The sequence below is a fragment of the Chelonia mydas genome, chromosome 13, assembly GCF_015237465.2.
Source record: "Chelonia mydas isolate rCheMyd1 chromosome 13, rCheMyd1.pri.v2, whole genome shotgun sequence".
NCBI classification, from domain to species: domain Eukaryota; kingdom Metazoa; phylum Chordata; order Testudines; family Cheloniidae; genus Chelonia; species Chelonia mydas.
This window is the reverse complement of record NC_051253.2, coordinates 29315414-29337970: the sequence shown is the minus strand read 5'-3', so window position 1 is coordinate 29337970 and position 22557 is coordinate 29315414. Positions and strand designations below refer to the sequence as shown.

The 22557-nt window shown below is 47.8% G+C and overlaps 1 protein-coding gene across 3 annotated transcripts; it reads right to left on the bottom strand.

Annotated features, from left to right (window-relative positions):
- Positions 1–3841: 3841 nt before the first annotated feature.
- On the bottom strand, positions 3842–22550 carry GSS (glutathione synthetase). 3 transcript variants are annotated; one of them, XM_037915554.2, is made up of 14 exons: positions 22437–22550; positions 21744–21945; positions 19487–19632; positions 17249–17394; positions 15329–15404; positions 14441–14580; positions 14107–14223; positions 13324–13404; positions 11754–11831; positions 8853–8919; positions 7987–8181; positions 7564–7645; positions 6591–6780; positions 3842–5185 (listed from the first exon to the last, which is right to left on the bottom strand). In XM_037915554.2, exons 3-14 carry the CDS (start codon positions 19622–19624, stop codon positions 5062–5064), a joined length of 1434 nt encoding a protein of 477 aa, XP_037771482.1. In that variant the 5' UTR covers positions 19625–19632; positions 21744–21945; positions 22437–22550; the 3' UTR covers positions 3842–5061. The 3 variants fall into 3 exon arrangements, with proteins under 3 accessions (XP_037771482.1, XP_037771483.1, XP_037771484.1); XM_037915555.2 differs by lacking the exons at positions 21744–21945; positions 22437–22550 and adding an exon at positions 21527–21742; XM_037915556.1 differs by lacking the exons at positions 21744–21945; positions 22437–22550 and adding an exon at positions 19039–19390 and having other exon boundaries at positions 19487–19620.
- Between the last annotated feature and the right edge of the window lie 7 nt (positions 22551–22557).

The following is a 22557-nucleotide window of genomic DNA, read 5'->3' as shown; positions in this document are numbered from 1 at the left end:
GCCACAGGCCCTGCCCCCACTGCACCCCTGAGCCTGCTGTGCCCTTGATCCTCCCCGCCAGAGCCTTCGAAACAGCTGATCAGGAGGTGAGGGGAGGGAAAGGGAAGGTGCTGATTGGTGGGGCTGCTCATGGGTGGGAGGCACTGGGAGTGGGCGGGGGGAAGCTGATGGGGCGGCTGCTGACATGTTACTGGGGCTCTTTGGCAATGTACATTGGTAAATTCTGGCTCCTTCTCAGGCTCAGGTTGGCCACCCCGATATAGTTGATTTTCCCTGTAACAGTAAAGCCATCAACTGGCTGGTGAGGGTGAAATTGCTGGGGGTCGCAAGCAGTAAGCTGAGCAGATACAGCACCTCTGTAAAAATCACATTGAATGGAGGCTGCAGTTCTGCTTAGCCATTTTTTTCCCTGCTCAGTCTGCAGCTTGTGAGTTGATTCCTTTGAGAGAAGAGGAACCAATCTGAACTAAACCACATACAGGAACGAGGCAGCACCAGAGCAGACCAGGCATGGCCTGTGTGCTAAAAGGTGTAATTACACTCGGCTGCCTCCCCCAGGCAGGAATTGCTAATTCCTCCGAATAGAGCCAGGAGACTGCAGTGGAGAGAGAGAGAGCCTGGGGCCTGGTGCAAGGTCTGACCCAAAGTCAGCAAAAACCAGGCTATGAGCAAAAGTCAGGCCCTGTCATAATGATTCCTTTGCTTCCTGCAGTATTGGATATTGCTTAACCTATGGGGGAATATCTCCCACTAAGGTCTGTACATTTTCTGTGTCCAGGGAATCTTTAGCCCACACATTTTGTATTTCACTCCACCAAGTTTCCCAGCCCTTCTGCATGGTTCTTTGGTTTTATCACCTTCACTGTTTGTGTTGGTAGCTCTAGAGGGTTCAGATTAACATCTTTTCCCCCCCTTCAAGGTAAGGGCTTGTCTGATACACATATTTGGGAAATCAGTGATTATTCCCAATTGCTATGTTGTCTCTGCTCCAATCAGATGTTCTCTCCCTTCAGTGGCTCACTTTTCCTGAACTGCATGTGCACCAAACTAGGGAGGTAATATTTTAACATTATGTTTTTTTTATCCCTTGATGTTCCCTGTATTTGTACTGACTGTAACTGGTATGCATTACACATCTTTTACTAGGGGGATCCGTGCCCCCGTAATCTAATAAAAAATTGACAAGCCCATCCCTGACTTGGATGCTTATGTGGGGGCATCCCCAAACATCTACAGTCACGGGTTGCTGGAAAACGCATTCCGAGTCCTGGGGAGGGCTGTCCTATGGCATTTGTTTGTTGGTGATGGGGTCATTTAATCCAGCGGCGAAAGCGACCAGTCTCAGGCTCTTCTTTCTTACCTTTATTTCCACTGTCCCTGCTAATCCCCCATGCTTGCAGCTGTGGCTGTAAATGATCAGTCTAGCCTTTCAGCTCTCTGTTCTCCTGTATCAGCTGTCCTACTGGCATCCATTCATCACTTCTTCCTACTCCTCTGCCTCTACTCATTCCATGACCTCTAACCCCAGACTATCCATGCAGCTCACTTACTAGAGTTCCCCCTTCCTGCCTCACAGCTGCTTCTAGTTTCCCCAGCCATTCAAACAGAGGCATGTGTCTGCCTTCATTCTCACATCTTGCTTTCACCCATTCCACTACACCTGAGAACAATGCCTGTAACACGTCTTTTAATGTTTCTTGTTCTACTTTCCCTTCTCTCAATCTATGTTTGATTTCTCTCAGCTAATTGTGCAGAAGCCTCCCCTGGCATTCGTGCAATTTTTGCAGCCATGCTTGAAGATAATGTAAAGTGCTGTTGAGTCACCCATCTAATCATTTGAGCAACATTATCATCAAATCTAACAGCGCGGGTGCTTATGGATCCTAACGCAGCCAATAATGTCCAAAGCAATGGCTTCTCTGCTATAGAAATACCTACTGCTTGCAGAATTGTGAACGTTTATGGATCCACTCCAAAAACTCATTAAAATGTCCTGGCAGGTGGGGGGCCTACAGCTCTCACCAGAGCAGTTAGCTCATTCATCTTTAATATATCAATTGTGGGTGTTAACCCACTGTCTCTAGGTTTGTTAGTTTGAGGGTCTATACTCTCCTTCTCCCATGATTAAGGCTAAGATTTTGTCCCAAATATTTTTAGTAAAAGTCACGGACAGGTCACGGGCAAAAAATAAAAATTCACAGGAGCTGTGACCTGTCCACGACTTTTACTAAAAATATCCAGGACAAAATGGGATCTGTAGGTACCCACACTGTCTAAAGCGGGATAGCTGTGCAGGGACTAGGAACTGCAGGGTACCCGTACCACCTGCAGCTCTGGGGGCTCCCCTGCTGCCCATGGGGAGCTAAGAGCTATAGGGTGCCCTCACCTCTGGTGTCAGCCAGGGGTTGCGGGGTACCCCTGCTGCCTGCAGCTCCAGGGTCCACAGCTAGGAGCTTGGGGGTTCCCCCATGGCCACGAGCTGTGGGGTGCGCCTGCTGCCTGTGGGGGCTGGGAGCTGCAGGGTACTCCTGCTGCTCACAGCTCTGGGGGCCTGTGAGCTCAAGGGTTCCCCCATGGGGGCTGGGAGCTCTGGGGGTTCCCTGCAACCTGCAGCAGCGAGGAGCTCAGGGCTACCCTGCTGCCCATGGTGGCCAGGAGCTGTGGGGTACCCTGCCCCCTGCAGCAGCGAGGAGCTCCAGGGGCCACCAGAGGCAGCAGGGCTACAGCAGCTCCCTGCCCCCGCGGGCAACAGGGGACCCTGCAGCTCCCGACCCCCGCAGACTGAAGTCACAGAGGTCGCTGGACCATCTCCGTGACTTAATCATAGCCTTACCCCTGATCAGTTCACAGCTCATGTTGTCTAATGAAATCTGTTAACCATTGTGTTTCTTCACCTATTCAATCTCCACTCTCTGGAAAGACCCATCTGAGTGTTCTTCCTCCCCCTCTCCGTGTGCTTCGCCCATTCTAAGAGGTACCACTCTGTCTCGGTTTAGGCTTTGCCAAGACCTGGCTCTTATCATAAGGAGTTGGTGCAGTGCAGTGGTCCCTGCCCAGGATTGTTAGAGAGGAGGTGGTCTAGGTCATTCCACATGTCCCCATTGCACCACACACTCCAATAATCCCATGTTCCATCTTTTAATTTTGCTAAGGCCACCTTTTTCCATTTCTGTCCCCACATTCCAGGTGCTATGAAAGTACCTGCAGTCTGTTGTTGCCCTCCAATATTTATGCTGGAAGATGGCACTTTTTTTGCAGATTTTCTGTTGCGGCTCCCAGACTCTTTATTTTCCTGTTTCAGTTGCTCAAGCATATCATGCATCTGAAGTGCCTGATGCCCTCGCAGCAGGGCCTCGGCATTCCAGTGCTCAACAGGTTGGGTTACCTCTTCTCTTGTTTCGGTTCTGTTACTTGCCTCACCAATTTTATGGCATTTCGCCTTAGCCATCTCACAGCCATGCCAACAGTTTGCAATAGTCTACCCTTCTTACTTTTATTCTTCTTCTTTCAGGCTAATGTCCCTACCACAGCCTTACGTATTCCAGTTCACCTTTCCCCACTTTCTTTTTTAAACTCCTGTGGCCTGCCTTTACTTGTTACCCAGCAGGTCTATTCCTCATTGAACCCTGTGGGGATCTGAAGGTAAAAGAAAGGGGGGTCCCTAGCTCAGAGTTTTCTCTTATGTTAGATGTCAATTCCTACAGTGGACAGCTCACCACTTACCAAATCAGCCGTCAGGGTCAGCCAGTGCCGTCAGTTTGTGTGCGTGCGCTGTCCCAGCTCTGTGCAGATTGCTAGTACAGCAGACCTCCATAACATTACCCAGAAAGACCAGACTCGGTTCGGTGGCAAAGGCCCTCGGCCAGGTTTATTGCCCTTAAGACACAGTATTAGCCCCCTGGCTCCATGGTTACATGTAAGCTAACATGAGTGCCCACTGACAAGGGCTCAGCTCAGTCAGCAGCAGGATTTTCTGTTGCCCCCTCCTATGATTTCTCCTTTTATACATTGATACAAACAAGTTACGTATTACACTCCTGGCATGATTGGTTACCAACCCTACACCTTGTTTGTGCTGGTTTGAACAAGACATCTCCATCCATCATTCTAGCCTTCTATCTTTGTCCTACTTGGGGTTGGTGTGTTTCTGTACACTCTCCTAGGACTGTGTTTGTTCCATAACTCTGTTGTGGTGTACCTGGACCAGCCTTCTGGAATGTGCTTACATTAATACCCTGTACCTAAAACTTCTTCGGAATGCCTGGGCTTTAGCAATGCTAGCTATGCGTATGCCTCATGCATGTACCAGACAGTGAACCTGTAAGCAAGCAGCTGCTTTTTGATAGTCTGACTTTTGCTCATAGCTTTTTTTTTTTGCTGACTTTGGTTCAGGCCTCGCTCCAGGCTCTCTCTCTACTACAGAGGCTAGCAGCATTAGGGTAGGAAGCCCTTAACTAAATCCATCAACCCTCATTTCTGTTCTCCATCTTCCTTTCCTTTGGCCCAGAAAGCAAATGCCCTCATAGGTAGCAACTAAATGAGAAGCAGAAAACGTGGAAGGCACATTTAACCCTCTGGGATCAGGCACTTAAGGAGAGACTGGGCAGCTGTAGTGTCTTGAACAGGGTACATATGGAAATCCCAACTCCTAGTTACAAGGAGTTCTGAACAATAGGTTGGCCTCATTCCTGAGAAAGCAGCTGCATTCAGGACAATTCAGAGTGTTACATTCACATCTGGCTGCCTGGAGCAGAGGTGGTGATGGGTCTGTGGATTAGCTTGTGTGAAGTTATCAATAAGGCAAAAAGATCAGATGAGAACCCAAGACTTTCTGAGGGAAGAATTAAAAAGGAAAGACTTAGGGGGGCGGGGGAGTAGCACAAAAGTATTTGGTACAAGTGTGATTGCACGTGCCCTCCCCGTGATCACTGTGCTAGGAGGGGGAATGTCCCTGTGGTCCTGTTTACAGAAATTTATCAAAACACTGAAGTTATCAAACCCTAAAGGAAATCACAGCTCTTCTGGCAGCAGTTAGGGCAACAGATGTGGGAGGTATCCTCTTCATATCACATAGGGAGTATCCAGCACAGCCACCCCAGCTGCCACCCCGCCATCTGCATGCTCAACTGCCTTGGTTCGCAAGAGGTGACCGACGTGCTTATTCACCACAATGTCCTTCCCCTGCCTGCAATGAAAGGTTAAAGTGAGCAGCTGCAAAATTTAAAGCTTTATTCAATGTCTGGCATTTCTACTGATCCTAGATCTGGAGAATTCTAGCCTGGTCCCCCTCTGCCACAGCCCTGGGCAATAGGACATGTGTAAAACACTTTGGGCCTAATGGTAAGGCTTCTCTTCTGTTGAGAACAGATTTGTATTGCTGTAGCACCTAGGAGCTGTAGTCCTGGGCCAGGATTCCACTGTGCTAGGCAAAGCACAAAGACAGACCCTGCCCCAAAAAGATTAGATGTGAGCCTGTTTCAGGAGGAGTACATCTACTAAGGAAACAATGCAATAATAGCACCTTCACAACCATAATCCCTAGGTCACAGCACAAGAAAGAGCTATATTGGCAAATTAAATTCAGGAAATTTATTAGACTTTGTGCCTTCAACACATGACAGGGAAATGAGAGGCAACTGGGCCTGCCTAAGATTAGAGCAGGCTGGCTGCAAGAGAGGGGGGAAAGAAAAAAAAAAAACACAAACTGTCAAGTTAAAATAGTTGTAAAACTAAGGAATTTCCTATGGCACTAGCTCCATTTTTCAATTTTAAAAAAAATTTCTCTTGCCCTAGGTATGTTGACTACTGTTTGCGTTGGGCTTGTACATAGGCTAGTCAATTTCTCAACAATTGCACTTTAGTTCTTTCTCCCTAGCATATCCAGTGTTGGGCTGTAAGTGCTGCTGAGGAGAATGTTTGTCTTCAAAACTGTATACAATGGGTTTCTATTCTGAAATCATGGCAACATTTCTAGGGGCCCTGGAGGGGTTGGGTTTGTCCATACACAAAAAGGGGAGAGTCAAAGCATCAGCTGACATAGTATCAAAATACATAGTACAGGGAAAACTGTACGGTAAGCAGTATTGCTCAGCTGCATAGTCCATTCAGTGAAAACCTCTGGCCTGGAATGTATTTGAGGCTGCTGCACAACTCAGCACCAGAGAGCACAGAGAGACCTGCCAATATTAATCTTTTTCTCTGTGGCCCCTGACTTATGAAATTCCTGCAGGGCCTAAGATCCTGAAGATGACACCCTTGGAAATCAAGTTTCTAATCCTTTTTACTTCAGGCAGCTTATGGTCCAGTCTGCTGGCATGAATTCTAATTGTATTTTAAACTGGCATAGTCTGGCACTAGCTGGGAGTGCAAGTGTGCCACAGTTTGGTGCCTGTGTGACATGCACAGAAAGCTATTGACAGAGGTGATGTTGGAAGAGCTGCATTTCTGTTATGCACTCATTTCCGCACACTTGTCTGGCTGGTGCTGCTGCACTGTAACGCCTGCTGCTCAGAACTGTTTTAATTTACCAAAGCTGAGGGGATGGCCGAGACCGGGACATGGCAATATTGCAAAGAAAGCCAACTTCTCACCTGATGTAGACACCAAAAAACCCCAACTCGGAGATACATTCTGATATTTTCAGGGGACTGTGAGCCCTGAGCAAGTAATTCATTGATGTCTGAGGTGTGATCTTATCCATTAGGATATAGGAGGACCTCTCAGGGCTGTCTTTAATCTTCTCCAGAAGTTGCTTGAGCTCTTTCCCATAGAGATTGTTCCCTGGTAACATACAATCATACATTTCAACAAATCCCCACAACAGAAGCCACTGGATCCAGTTGCATTAGATGGCCCTGAAGAAACTGCAAATGGTGCAAATGTGAACATCCACCCATTAAGCAACAAGGATGGATGCAACCACCACCCCCCGGAGACGGCACTGGCTCTCCATGGAATTCTAGATTCAATACTATGGGCCTGGTTTCCACTAGTCTGGGTCCTGGGATCCCCTCAGTGATCACCAACCCCAACAACTGCAATCATAAGCACTATCAATGGGTGGGGGTGGGGGGGGCGCACAGGGGCTGGCCCATGGCTGCAGAACAGCCTGCAGGTTTGAAAGACAGGTTAAAAAGACAAATCTCTCTATGAACAAGAGGCAGGAAAGAAGGAAAACCAAAGCTGACCAGTCAACACAGGATGCTGGAAGAGATGAAGATGCTTGTACTAATTGGGCAGAGACAGAAGGAAGAGGGCATAAGACAAAGTAAACTTGCTGGGTGAGATTTTGTGCTGTGCCTCCAAGAGGTGCAACACAAAACTCAAAGAGGGGGAGTGAAGATGGCTTTAAGCCACTTTTATGTCCTAATGCCACAGCTGGTAGGAGGAAAGCCGAAGTATTACATACACCAAATATGGCGTTATAAGGCACCTTGCCTGTTCCAGGTATCTTACGAACACTGCAATGAAAATACAGAACAAATATCCTAGAGAAGTGCAAAGGCCTGATCCTCCAGCCAGGCTGCTGGGCTCTGTAGCTCACAAATCAAGGAAGCTGAATACCTCCGCCTTCCCGCTGAGGCTTTAGCACATATCGTTCCGGATCAGCAATGGCCATTGCAACCATCTTAGCACCCTCTTCGCCCTAGTGGGAGACAGAAATAGCAACAGCAAAATCCCAGCAGTATTCCTGCCCGTTTCTATCTCCAGAACAGCTGGCTATTTGTTCTACTCCAAAACTGAGCAGAAATACCACACCCCGCACAGCAAGTTCACTGAAGAGGCCAGAAAAACACAAAACAAAAAACAACTTGAAGTCTTAAATTTGACACTGTTTAAGAGAGGGTTTTTTAAATGCATTTTTCACTACTCTCCTACTGTGCTATAGTTTTTAACTAAGAGGTCACACAATCAAATCAAAGCAGGTGTGAACTAGGTAGGAGACAGAAGTGTTGCTTTATGCACCACATAAATGAGACTACTTACCATATCCAGGGAATAGAGGCCAGTAAATGTCGCTCTTATCCGAGCAACCGCCTCAGCCCGGCTGGGCAGTAATTTCTCCATTACTCCTGGCTGGCTCAATTCCTGCTGAACTTTTTTGGTCCCAGCAAGTTGGGTAGCAATGTCAGGACACTTAACTGCTTTGGACCTTTCAATCAACAACCGTGCCTCCCAGTTCTAAGAGGGAGATATAGCAAGAGTCACTTGAATGAATTTAGGTTCCCTGATCCCCCACATGTATTCCACTTCCTATAGTTAAACATTGTCATGCAGCCCCAGCGGGCAGGAAAGGAGCACACAGAAGGCATGCAGACCCGAATCCATATGGGTCCTTTCCTACTGCTGGAAGAAGCACTAGCAAATGATTAGTAGGTCAGCCTGGATATTCTTCACTGGATTGGCTCAGACAGACAGCTCAGCACTGGTGGTGATTCTACGCTCTGGTGCTAGTCTGGAAGTACCTTATTGCCTAAAGCCTTTTAAACAAGGATAAAAATCCATTTCAGACATGTACTTTTCCAACATGGTCCCAATGCAATACTTCAGGTCAGACATTATCTCTAGTCAGAGGGTTAGCCCTATACATTACCAGTGAATGTGTCCCCTTCAGCTTAGTAAAAGCACTGAACTGACAACAATGTGCAGCAGAAAATTGTTTTGGGAAGAAATCTGTTCATACGTCCCAGATATTCCCCAAACCAGCACTATCCGAATGCCAGGGGTGCACTGAAGAAGCTCAGATAATTAAGTGATTTCCAAGGTAATTTACAGACTTGAGGGACGAATGACCCCGTTCAGGGTAACTGCACTTGGTGTTTGCTTTTTAAATAAAAGCAGTCAGTACCCACCTGTTTGTTATAGTTCTCTGGCATGTAACCTTCTCTGTAATACACCACCGCAACCTCTTGGCCTTCCCTAGAATAAAGACCATCATATCAATCCATCCTCCTCTAGCCCTCAGGCTGTAATAGGGATGGCTCTCCCTCCATGTCCTGAAAGCGAACATCTGTGAAGAACAATGCACGTATAGACAGCTCTGTGGGTAATGATTAGCTAGTGGGGCAAGCAATTGATGATGGAGCCAGCTGTGTATGGCACGCATGCAAGGCTTTTCACAGAAGAGTAGCTAGAAGCCTCTGGTTATGCATCAGAACATCAACAATTTGAGAAATGGAGCGTTCAGAACATACGAACAATCAGACACAAACTCCTTCAAGAGCAACAGTTATCCAGCTTTTTAAAGCACCTCCCGTCCCAGTGCACAGACCATCTCCCCTCCTATTTGTTGTTGTGTAACATCCCTGTGGCAACTACAGCAATTGCTTCTATGGAGAAGTGACTGTAGGAAAGTTCTGATATATTTTTAACTACATTTAATAACATCAATCTTCTGCTCTTGGTCACAGTAAAAGCTAATCACATTTTGGGTGAAATCTTGACTCTGTTGAAAGTAATGACAAACTCCCATTGACTTCAATGGGGCCAAGATTTCATCCACTGTCTCCTTGACATCTCCTCACACCCTTGCCAGTGCACTTCTGCTACTGGTCCCCTTCTCAGCTCTCCTGCACATACTTCCCTTCTCTAGTGAAAATTCATAAATTTTAAAACCAGAAGCGACCATTATACTGACCTCCTCTATAAGATGGTATGATGGGATAACATGATTTTGGTAATTAATTGATCTTTAAATATTCATGGTAAATAGGCCCAACGGCCTGTGATGGGATATTAGATGGTGTGGGATCTGAGTTACTACAGAAAATTCTTTCCTGGGTGTCTGGCTGGTGAACCTTGCCCATATGCTCAGGGTTTAGCTGATTGCCATATTTGGGGTTGGGAAGGAATTTTCCTCCAGGGCAGATTGGAAGAGGCCCTGGAGGTTTTTTGCCTTCCTCTGTAGCATGGGGCACGGGTCACTTGCTGGAGGATTCTCTGCTCCTTGAAGTCTTTAAACCACGATTAGAGGACTCCAATAGCTCAGACATAAGTGAGAGGTTTTTCGCAGGAGTGGGTGGGTGAGATTCTGTGGGCTGCATTGTGCAGAAGGTCAGACTAGATGATCATAATGGTCCCTTCTGACCTTAGTATCTAAGAATCTATGAATTCAGGCCAAAGAACCTCACCCCGCAAACTCTGCATCAAGCCCAAATGCCTCACCACTGCCTTGTCCTCCTCTCCCTCCACTCCCCCTGGATATACTGTCTGGTTTTCTTCTCTCCAGGACAATCCTCTCCCACCAGTGGCTCTGGTCCCTCTCCAGCAACATCTGGCTCTTCCAGTATGTTGATAGCTCTGGCTCTATCTGCTGCTCTACAGAAGTGGTCCAGAGTAGATGCATCAAGACTGTCCTCTGTTTCTATGGACACCCAGATTTTTCTTTGCAACGAAGAGCCTGGATGCAACACCACCAGCTGGAAGAAGGACCTGCAGAGCACCAGCTAACACTCCATAGACCACAGTTTGAGAACCACTGTCCTAAAATATTGAAGTTGTTCTTCACAAATCACTGGAAGAGCAGTTGCCCTAGATTTGCCATTAAGTCTCAGATATGAACAACAACTCTGATATCTTGATAATGCAGGTGATCTTAGTATATCCACTCTCAAGTTCAGCAGCTACCACAAGACCAAGCTCTGGCTTCACCAACTCTGTACATGATCAGTGAGTAACAGCTGGAGAAGTTAATTATATACCACGTATGATTTAAAGGGATTCAGTCAGTAAGAAAAGAGGAATTCCTGGAGGAAATGTACACTTTGTTTGATATGATATCTCTGATTAAAAAGTCGGGGGTATGGGACACACACACACACACAAAACCGTAGAAACATCAAATGTGGAACTGGAGAGAAATGAATGTAGCCACACAGCTGAACTTTGGGACATGACTTGCCCCTTTTATGGTTGGACAGCGTCATGCACACTGAGGACCTGCGCAAAACAAATGATAATAAGCACCATATTTGGATTTTGTGAATGTCACACTATAGTTTCAACAGTCTGACCTGTGTCAGGAGTCCAGGAGACTGAAGAGCAGAAATAGTGAGACTTTCTCCAACTAATGAATAAGATGGAGGTTACAACAACTGAGAAGAGTAAGGGAACAGTGCTTCCTATGGTGGCACTAATAACCATGCAATAAAGTTCTCCCAGTAAATGTACGTTCCCATGAGCAATGTGTCACACTGCCAGTAAGCAGAAGAGTGCTCTTTGGGGCACCCTCTAGGACAGTGTTTCCCAACGACTGGTCCGTGGACTGGTGCCGGTCCCCAGGATCTCCCTGACACACTTTAAGAAGGCAGTAAAGCCAGTGCCTGGTACCAAAAAGCTTGAGAAACACTGCTCTGTAACAGCTACACTGTTTTTATACACACACACAAACGAAACATGCCATCCTGCCAGGTCCTCAGGGCTGTGGTTCAGAAGAGGGAATTTATGCCTCCATATAAAAAAACAAAAACAAAAAACCAACAACCCAGAAACGTTTCTAAAACTATTTCAGTTCCAGTGAATCCAGGAAAAGCAAGCTCTGGATTTCTTATTGAAGAGGATAAAAATGTTAAACCTACTAAATCTCAAAAGAGAGGGGTATGCCACCAATTTGGATTGAAAGTTACCATTTACTGAGTGTGATGTGAAAAGAATGTCTCAGACCCACCTCTGCCAATCTGGGGTCACACATCTGTGTCTAATGCCTGTTTAAGAACACAGCAGAATGCTGTGGCAGGGCCTCGGCAAGTACTTACATGTACAGTCTCCTGTCATTATCTAACGATGCCTTTTCAAACACATCTTCAAACCGTCTCCGGATCACCCGGATATTCCTTTGAGAGAGGAGTGAGAGTCATTGAACTTGGCAAAGAGACAGATATCTGCAAGTGAAATCACAAATGGAATTTACATCCCCAATGGCTTTAGAGCCCTAGAGGAAAAGGGTAAGGCTTGCTGGCTTCTCTTCCCTTTTTCCAAGGTAATTTAACTCTAACAGATTTTCCTCAGCACCCAGAGCTCTTAAATACTGGCGAGGAGCCAAGGTAATGAAATTAAAAAGGTCTATGTGGCTGGCCCATAATCAAGTGTCCCCTTTCCATCAAGGAGATTGTCCCCATCACTCCTGCCCATCGTATTAATATACATAGCACAAAATAGATCAAAAAGCAGAAAGATACATCCCTAGGTTTTCATACCACTGTAACTGGACTAGGATCCTTTAAGAAGTCACTATAAGGATAGAGAATTGTGATGGTCTTAGGTCATAATTTAGATGTGAAGGGGGGGAGGGGTTGAGGGTATAAGGGGAAGTGAGGTGGTGTACAACCAAGCCTATTATGAACAGAAATATTCCCCTGCAATGTTGTGACCCCCAAATACAATAGCATTGCTCTAATACTTTCTGGTGGTCCTCCTGTACCAGTTTTATTCTTTGCTCATAGTCTAAGACAGGGGCTGGCAAACTTTTTGACCCAAGGGCCACATCTGGGTGGGGAAATTGCATGCAGTGCCATGAATGTAGGGCTGGGGCAGGGGGTTGGGTTGCGAGAGGGAGTGCAGGGTATGGGAGGGGGTGAGGTGTACAAGGGGGCTCAGGGCAGGGGGTTGGGGTGCAGGAGGCGTGCGGAGTATACAAGGGGGGCTCAGGGCAGGGGGTTGGGGTGGTGGAGGGGTGTGAGGTGCAGCAAGGGGTTTGGGGTAGGGGTGCGGGCTCTGGCCCGGCCTACCTGGAGCGGCTCTGGGGTTGCAGTGATGCGCACAGAGGCCAGGGCAGGCTCCCTGCCTGCCTGCCCTTGCCGCCACAAGAAGTGGCCAGCACCACATCCCTGCTGCATCTGGGGCAGAGGGCTCCTCGCATTGCCCTTGCCTGTGGGTACCTTCCCCGAAGCTCCCATTGGATGGGAACGGGACCTGCCAATGGGAGCTTCAGGGGAGGTACCCACAGGCAAGGGCAATGCGTGGAGCGCTCTGATCCCACTCCCCCTGGGGCCACAGGGACATGGTGCTGGCCGCTTCTGGGAGAGCCACAGGGGTGGCAATCCCACAGGCCGGATCCAAAGCCCTGAGGGGCTGGGGCTGGCCCATGGGCTGTAGTTTGTCCACCCCGGTCTAAGAGCATGTCTATTGCCCAAACTGAAATGCTAAGTAACCCTAACACAAGTGTTTAAAAGCACATTGGATTTTAAATGCTCAATTTTAATAATCTAAGATAATACTAGAAAGACATGCAAGGTTTTTTTGTTTTTTTAAAATGAGTTATGTGATCTGGGTCCTTGTAAAGTGGGATTGAACAAATTATTTCATCCTAAAACGTTAAACAGTTACCTGGTCCACAGCTCATTTTCTATGCAGCGTTGGTCAAAAATATTCCTTTCGGTGTCTGCAACCAGGAACACCACCACAGCCCTGAAACATACACCCCAAGAACTGCATCAGAGCCTGAAACACACCCCACACAGAACTATGGACCTCTAGCTAAACATTTCACCTTTTAAATTCACTTTGGTGGTGTGTGTTGCTTGCACGGCTTTCCAACTGATGTTCTTTGCTAGTTCCTAGTCCACTGCTAAAAGGCAGTGCCAGGTGCCGTGTTCTTACAGAAAAGCAGCTCTGGGCAGGAGCACAAGGGGAAGAAATAGGAGGATTCAAGAATGGCTACAAAAAGTCTTCTACCAGTACAAGTCTTTCATGCCTTTTAGGGAGTACCTGTGGGCAGCTGGATACTGTGTAATTTTAAAGAAAACAGTGTATGGCCAACCCAGTAACTTTGTGCTCTGTTTCAGAGTAGCAGCCGTGTTAGTCTGTATTCGCAAAAAGAAAAGGAGTACTTGTGGCACCTTAGAGACTAACATCTGATGAAGTGAGCTGTAGCTCACGAAAGCTTAAGCTCCAATAAATTTGTTAGTCTCTAAGGTGCCACAAGTCCTCCTTTTCTTTTTGTGCTCTGAAGAACAGAGATCCTCCTTCTCTGGGATGGTAGGGGAATAAGAGCACTACAGAGTTAAAAGAAGTGTTGTATGTATTAAATAGATCCCTTTTAAAAGGTGCAGTTCGAGAAATAAATGTGTACTCATCCTGACATCTTCCCACAAGCTACTCCTCCCTTACCTGGCTGAGCCATAGAGTTCCCAAGCTTTCGCAATGCCCAAGGCAATCCCTTGGCATGGATTATTGTCCAGTAACTTCGAAGCTTCCTTGGACTTACCCAAAACATTCAATATGTGCCTGTGATATAAGAGAAATAACAAAATCACATGATGATCCCAGCTGACCTAGGATTTGTAAAACAGAAGTTTAGAGAGTTTGTAGATATTAAGAGGTTATGACAGGGTGACAGCACAAGACACACAGAGCATGCAGACTGATGGTTTGCTGAAACCTCCTCACTGGCTAAGCAATGAAGTATCCGGGACTGGCCTTTGTTTCAAAGGGGTTCCCTTACCGATGCACAGCAGTGGTTCTCGAAGTAAGGCCTCCGAAGCTGGCAGCAATGGTGTTTATTTCGATTTGCTTCAGTGCTGGAGTGCCATCTGCACCATGGTCAACCATATAATCTGAGCGATTTATTCCTAAGAACACTGACTGAACGAGAGGGAAAATAAAATGCAAAATATAGCAAACGGCCATTCCTCCACATCTCTGACCAGCATAGTGAGGCACCTCACTTGCCACAGGCCACTTTGACAAATTCACTTAAAAACCCTCTTTTTTAGGGCTGCAGCCAGCAATCTTCACTCTGGTAAAGTAACCACTGGTGTCAAATAGAGTTTTGGCAGAGTAAAGACTGTTGGTTGGGTCCTTAGCTTATTTCCTGCATTTATTTGGACAGACATCATATGAAACCCTTATCATTTCCCTCTTTCATATACATCTCATGGCAAGAAAAGGTAACATGTAACTATGCTACAAAAGAAATTTAACAGCACAGGAAAGCCCTTAAGTGCTACTTCTGACCCAGCTACATTGAACTGGAACTCAGCAAAATGCTCTTTTGAGACTTTCAGAAGACAACATTAGAAGTATGTATAATCACAGTCCTCTTTCACACAAGGTTAGACTGCTCCCAGCAATACCCACCAAAAATACTTAGAGGCATGATTGCTGAACGGTCTCATAAAATGGGACAAGTTACTCAAGATACCATAATCTAGAGAGTAGCCCTGTACATCCTCCTACTGACTGAACAGTTCAAAAATCAACCTGTAGGAGAGATCTTTCAAATTACCAAAAAACCCCAAACTTCCATTATGAAAGAAAGGAGAGTGGCTGCTAATGGGGCGGTGGGAGGTAAGAGGAGGGAAGAAGGGGGAGACTACTTCCTGTGGGATACCTGAGCCAACCCTTCTTTCAGAACTTGCTTGTAGATTTTAAAGAGATGAGCTGTGAAGTTATCCACTTTGATGGTGCTAGAGAAAAAAAAAAGAGTACACCAATCAATTTACTTTGTTATAAGGGAGATAAAGCCCTTACCTGAGGAAATCTATTATCTATTACATGGTGGAAGCTACAGGATACACTCCCCAGCACAATGCACAGGGCTGTGGTCAGACCATGCTCTTGAGCATTAGTAAGAACTGCACAAGCTCAAGCCTCACCTAGAGCATTTACAATGTACCCTTGTGCATAAGGCAAGAGTTTCAAGTGGTCAGATAACCCTTATCCACACACACAGCAATAGGGACCCTAATAAAAAGCTTCTCTGTGAAGAAGCTTCAGAGACTCATACAGTTAAAGGTCAGAAGGGACCGTCATGATCATCTAGTCAGTCGGACCTCCTGCATATTGCAGGCTACAGAACCTCACCCACCCACTCCGGTAATAGACCCCCTAACCTCTGGCTGAGTTACTGAAGTCCTCAAATCATAGTTTAAAGTCTTCTAGTTACAGAGAATCCACCATTTACACTAGTTTAAACCCGCATGCGACCCAGGCCCCATGCTGCAGAGGCTCTCCCTCCCATACTCTCCCTCTGCAGCTGCCAGTGTAAATCTCTGTGAAGGAAGAGAGAGAAGACAAACAGAAGATAGAAAAAAGCAGCAAAGATAAAGACCAAAAGTCTCCCCACTCCCATTGGGGTCTGGTATAATAATTCACAGTGCAAATTATGGGGGCCACCACCAAATTCACGTTTTGGTAGTTTACTGGCTGGCCAAGCTGCACATCACTGTACTCACCGCTGTATAACCCTTCTAGAAAGGGCCCTGGCACAAACTACATGTATGTTCTACTCCAAACAACTGGATTACTTACTAGCAATAAGTTGTTTACATAACACACTACCCTCACTTCCCCTGGCCAAGAGCCACAAGAATCCTGGGCCTGGCCACATAGCTACAGGTATCAGCTACTAGGTTGGAGTTTGCATGTCTTTTCTGGCAAATGTCCATTTAGACAGCCCTGCAGGTTAGATGGCACAACCTTTAGTCCCTTTCCTCCCCCCACAAGGGTCATAACAGATCAGTCATGTTGCCATAGTACAACAGCTCTTTGAACATAAAAGGTGCACCCTCAGCTCCCCAGGATTACTGGACAGGTAGGGATAGCAACAGATGGAGCTGAAAGTCTGACAGAATTTTGGTCCAAAATTTGGGGGAAGGCCCAAGCATCTTGTCTTTGTGGAATATTTTATTACGTGGGCTGGCAATCAGAACCTGCAGCTCTCAGACCCTCCTGGCCATGCCAACAGCTGCCAGAAACAAAACCTTCAGCGAATAGCGGTACAGACAGCAAGATCCCAGTGGTTAACACTGAATTTAAGTCTCAAGCAGGCTCCCAGGTGGGAGGATAAAGTCTGTAAGACCATCTGAAGTGGAGCATATAGTGAGGCAAGAGAAGCCCTACCCATACCCCATTTTCCCATATAGATCTGTCATCTTTTGCAAGGCCCAAAGAGACCCAAAACCCTTACTGAAAACAGCTAAAAAATACTAAATTTAAATAAGAATGTAGAGTCTAATGCACCTATTTATGAACTACTGGCAACCATTTTATGAAAACTAATGTGGTGGGGAAAAGGAGAGGTTAGTTCTGTGACCAGTCTGGCAGACAGAAAGTGTAACCTGCAGCAGAAGTGGTGTATTTATACCCTGTCTGTAACCTGAAGAACTTGAGGGACATCCATAAACTATCAGTAGAGATGACTGAGGGCAGCAACTCAAGAAGTAACAGCAAAAATGGACTAAGATTAAGAGTGATAGAACCTTTACATTTAAAATATTTGTTTAGTTAACATATACAGTACAATAAATACCTAGCAAGAGTGCGTTCCAGGAATTCCGCGTTCTGGCTAATAGCATCCACAAGTAGGTTAAAATCTTGCTGAACAGCATAGGCTTGTTCAAAGATGGTGCTTGGTACTACAGATGGGAGCAATGTAAAGGGAGCATAATTCACCACCTGCAGATAAGGGTTCAGCAATGGAGAAGTCAGCCATTTTCCTCATACTTCCTTTTCCTAACAGACTGGGCTGAAACCCTCTGAAAGTGTGGCCCAGCCAGTTCCCATTTAAATGAGTCCCAATTTAAAACTGACATACTCTAGACTAGATCCTTACTTCATTTGTCCTTGAACAGACTTTCCCGCAGTACACCACAGGTTGCATTGCCTGAACTTTGGCATGTCTACTTTTGAGTGTTTCATTTTACAAAACTTAATATAATGGAATTTGAGTTGGGAGACCTCAGTAGCAACTCCATAGTTACAGCTGTGTTGAACTTTTCATTTAAAGGAGTATAATCTCTGTTTCCACTTTAATGATAGAATGTAGTCTCCAGATTTACCACAAGTACTATTCAAAGAATGACTGAATTTTATAGTATATCCAGTTCTGAAATTTATCTCTGAGAGTCTCATTATTTTTGACTCACTTTGGCTACTCAACTCCAGTCACTGCAAATTCCAGACTCGATACACCTCCTCACTGAGACCACATCCCAGGCATAAGCCACTTTGAAAACAGCAATTTTATACAGGACAAAAGTTATTCTCCTTGTTTGTCATAACCTTTTGTGCATGCCAAGAGAAGCCAACTCCTCTCTCAGAAGCCAATGTGTATGTCTGCTCTGCAACACTACCTCCCTACTCCTCAGCATCAAATCCTAGAATTCCCTAGGCCCCGGGGTGGACAAATTACAGCCCATGGGCCGGATCTAGCCCACCAGCCATTTTAACGTAGGGAGCGGGGTCTGGGGCTTGTCCCACTCCAGCCAGGGAACAGGGGCAGGGGCTGCTCCATGCGGGTCCCGGAAGCAGGAGCATGGGCCCCCTCTGGCTCTGATGCATAGAGGCATCCAGGGGGCTCTGTTCCGCACGCTGCTCCTGCCCCAAGCATCGCCCCCCGTGGCCAGGAATCACGACCAATGGGAGCTGCAGGGGTGTGCCTGCGGACGGGGCAGAGCACAGCAGAGCTGCCCAGCCACACCTCCGCGTAGGAGCTGGACGGGGGACATGTTGCTGCTTCCAGGAGCCACTGGAGGTAAGCGCCACCCGGAGCCTCCACCTCAAGCCCCAACCCCAATTTTGTGAGCATTCATGGCCCGCCATACAATTTTTATACTCAGATGTGGCCCTCAGTCCAAAAAGTTTGCCCACCCCTGCCCTAGGCAGATGCTGATCTGAGAGAGACTGACTGGACAGCAGAGCCAGCATCAAAACACAAAGATACATGGCAGAGACATACTCCACAGCATCACTGTCAGTCATCTCTACAGTCTTCCTGCAGCCTGCCCATGGAGATGCCAGGCAACTAGCCAGCCTTCTGCCAATACACAGTCCCTTTCTCTTACAGGCTGCTGGTGAACCTGATCAGGTCCACAAGCAGGATCCTGGTCTGACAGACCCTGCTTATAACACAAGAGTTCCCCTCTGGCAAGTTACAGTAGGTTCACCAAAGGGAGAAGTTGCCTCCCAAGCAGAGCTGGTATCCCTGTGAAGTCCAGGCCATTTAAAGTGACACCATCCTCTTCTCCTTGTTCAGTTGTGGTGGTAGCTGAAGGTTCCTGAAAAGCAGAACCTCCCACTGACAAACTTCTTGGGATTTACCAGAGATGAGCTCTGCTCAGATATTGGGAGCACATCCATCACACCAGGACTGCCCCTGGGGAGAGTGAACACACAGCACTGACATCCACTGTTAAGCCACCACATCCAAACCTCATGTTTTCTCATGGACAAATAAAACAGATTTTCATAATGCAGGTAGATCTCTCAGCAGAATATCTGAGTCTGACCACAGCTGGTATTATGGAGTGTGGTGGAAGCTTACTCTGCTATTGTCTCAACTCTGGTTAGTCTCCTGTGGAGCTGTGCAGTTACTGCAAAATATTGCACATTTCATGATGACTCAATAAACAAGCCTCATCACCTGCAACCATCTCCCTCCCAAGAGCTTGTCCTGTGGGGCAGAAATCTTGCTGAGTCATTTGATCCTTTTCCAAGAATGCATTATTTCTGTGTGAGAACACTGAGTAGTTAAATAAGCTGAGCTTACGTCAGATGAATTGGAATCCTCTTTGGTCCTCATCAGAACTCCTTCAAGCAATGCTGCATCCACAGCGATTGCAGCTACCTCTGGAATGAGCTGCTCATTGTGCAAAACATCTTCCCATAGGGCCAGGTGGGCAGTCATTTCAAATACTAAAGACAGAAGAGAAGTCACTCACAAGACGGGGAGGGAACAGAGTCCAGTGCTCTTTACCTGTACATGGCCTAACCTTTTTTGCTTAGTAGGTGATGGTGGTGGGGTGTGAAAGTGGTTGTTTCATTTTAAATTAGACCAGATGGAACTGCAATTTTCTCCTAGCTTTAGCAAGTTCCCTTCTGTATTGAATTCTGGTCTGGATAGCAGAGGTGATATAAGCAGGGTTGTTGAACAGGCTCTTAGCATAATATAGGCCTTAGTCAGCATTCCTTACTCAGGCAACACTCACACTAACTTCCCTGTGAGATTTGCCCAAGTGCCAAACAGGTCCTCAGGCCAGGCACTGTAACTATATTCCTGGGGCTTTTGACCCAACTAATTGTTCTAATATCACCTATTAAACATAATAGATGCATATTTAGAGGGAAAGGTATTGCCAGATACAGAAAAACTGTTTTTGTGGGGAGAATCATAGAATCATAGAATATCAGAGTTGGAAGGGACCTCAGGAGATCATCTAGTCCAACCCCCTGCTCAAAGCAGGACCAATCCCCAATTATTTTTGCCCCAGATCCCTAAATAGCCCCCTCAAGGACTGAACTCACAACCCTGGGTTTAGCAGGCCAATCCTCAAACCACTGAGCTATCCCTCCCCCTGTGACTGTTACTACTTCACTGTTGAAGTAGTAAAGCAGATACTCATGTTTTCACGACCCTTAGAAAACAGACTTAGCAGAGAGATCAAGGACTAACCCAACTCTCCTATCTGCTCTACTGATTGGTACCTTGTTTGTGACCATCCAGAACATGGTTAGGACATAGCCACATGGTTAGGAACTATACTCTTTTTACCATACTTGTGAACACGGCTGTAACACAAGTATCAGGCTCTCACCAATTTGTAATTTCTAACATGACTGCCAAGCTGCATCTGTGTAACTTGCCCTCAGCTGCCAGAACAGTATGGCAAAAGTACCTGAATGCACCAAGAACCACATTTTTGCACCACAGAGGTATGGTTGAGCAAGGAAATATCATGCAGTGTTGATGCACTGAAATATCTTAGTGCTGTAACTATACCAGATGAGCATGTCACCATTTCTAATTACAATGAATACAGTCCTACATGGTGCACAGAACTGGTCCTGCCAGGGCAGGGTTGAGGCCTACTGATGAGGCAGCATGTATGTGGGAAGCTTGTATCATCATTGCTCAGGTTGTACAATCTCTGCAGATAAACAGAGACCCCTCAGGGCACAGATCGCGGCTTCTTTACGTGCTGTACAAAGCATTGCTCACGTTTATTACAGCACTCTATAAATGTAACGGAAGCGTCAATAGAGCCTTTCAAGGCATAATGTCACCTGGAGAAGTGTCATGTTGGAAAGAGGACAAGCCTACAATCGCTATATAGACACCTGCTTTAGAAAGGAGTCAGTCATTTAACTGGTCAAGTTGAAACAGACATCGGTATTTAAGGTGTGTGTGTCTCAGCAAGGCACACAAAGCCCAATGAAGGGCTCTCGTGGGCCACAGGATACCGCACCCTGGGCTGTGTGCCATTTTGTTTATAAATCTAGTTGATAAACAATAAGCCATTTTAAATATACCAGTTAAGTTCGTGACCTATTCATCCAAATAAGCCAGTCCTACTGGAACAAAGGAGAAGCCCCCCCAGGGCAGCCGCCTGGAAGTAGCAGCCCGGCGCTTTGCACAGCCGGGCCCACCTTACCCCAGCGTCTGGCTTGCTCCGCTATCCCGCCCTCAGCGGGTCACGGCCCGTCCGGCCCCGCCTGACGCCGAGCGGGGCCCGGGGAGCGTGTGACCCGCTTTCGCGCCTGCCGGCCCGCGGGCACCTTCTGCCCGGCCCGGGGCAGCGCTGTGACTTACCCCGGGTAACGCTGCGCGCCCCGCCAGCGCCGGGCCGCCGGGAGGACCCGGCCCGGGGAGCGAACGGACCCGGGGGTGGGGGCAGAGCGCGGGACGGCGCGGCCCCGCCCCGCGGGACCCTCACCTGAGGCCGCCACTCGTCAGCGGACCGAGCCCAGGGAGGGCCCCCCCCCACCTGCCAGGGGAAGCGACCGGCCCCGCCCCCTAGCCCCCGTACCTAGCTCGCGGCACCGGCCGGCTGCGCGTGCGAAGGGAAAGGTGCTCTTGCTCCGCTCAACCTCTGACTGGACACGCCTCTCTCAGCGCCCAGAACGGCATCGAGCGCCCGCCTTCTCCCATGATTGGCAGGAGAGTGGGCCTATCACCGGGAAGTAAGGAGGGCGGGCAAGGTCGCCAGTCAGGGCTGGACTCCGGACCAGCTACAGAAGGAATAAATCGTAAACGGGAGGCCCTGCCGCCCTCCCCTGCGTACTCGGGCGCTCAATACGCCTGCGCCGGGCTCTCAGTCAGGCCCTCACGGCGCTTGGCGCCCGACAAGGGCTGAGGAGCAGCGGCAGGGCGCGAAGTCGGGGGCCGGGCTGGCCTCGTGCTCTGATCCGCGCGCGCCAGGCTGCAGCCGCTGGGCTCTGGCCTGGCCGGGCGGCGCGCCGTGCCTTGCCGGCCCCTCAGGGTGCTCAGGCCCCGACGATGCACATCGTTAAACACCCCGCTGGGTGCCTGCCGCGGCAGCGTCTCCCCCAATGCCCGGCCCTATGCGAGTTGCTGGAGGCCACCTGGGGAGCAGAGCCACCCCTCGCTCTCCGGCCCACGCTGGCCAGCAACCAGCGCTTCAAATCCACGTCCTCGACGGCGACCTCTCTCAAACGCAGCCTCCGGCCGGCCCATTTTTGTCCCACCGCGATCGTCTTACCTGGTGCACCCAACGCCCCGTGTGCAGCTGCTCCGTTCCCGGAGCCCAAGCTGTCCTCGTTCAACCCTGGTCCAGGCGCTCCTGGATTCCCTCCTGCTCGCCGGCTGCCAAAGTCTGGAGG

Excerpts from the sequence above, each read along its gene's own strand:
- GSS (XM_037915554.2), bottom strand. The coding sequence starts at position 19,624 with ATGACTGCCCACCTGGCCCTATGGGAAGATGTTTTGCACAATGAGCAG. Across the intron at positions 17,395-19,486 it reads AGGATTCCAATTCATCTGAC|GTGGTGAATTATGCTCCCTT; the intron begins GTAAGCTCAGCT and ends CCTTATCTGCAG. Across the intron at positions 14,581-15,328 it reads TGAAAGAAGGGTTGGCTCAG|TCAGTGTTCTTAGGAATAAA; the intron begins GTATCCCACAGG and ends CCTCTCGTTCAG.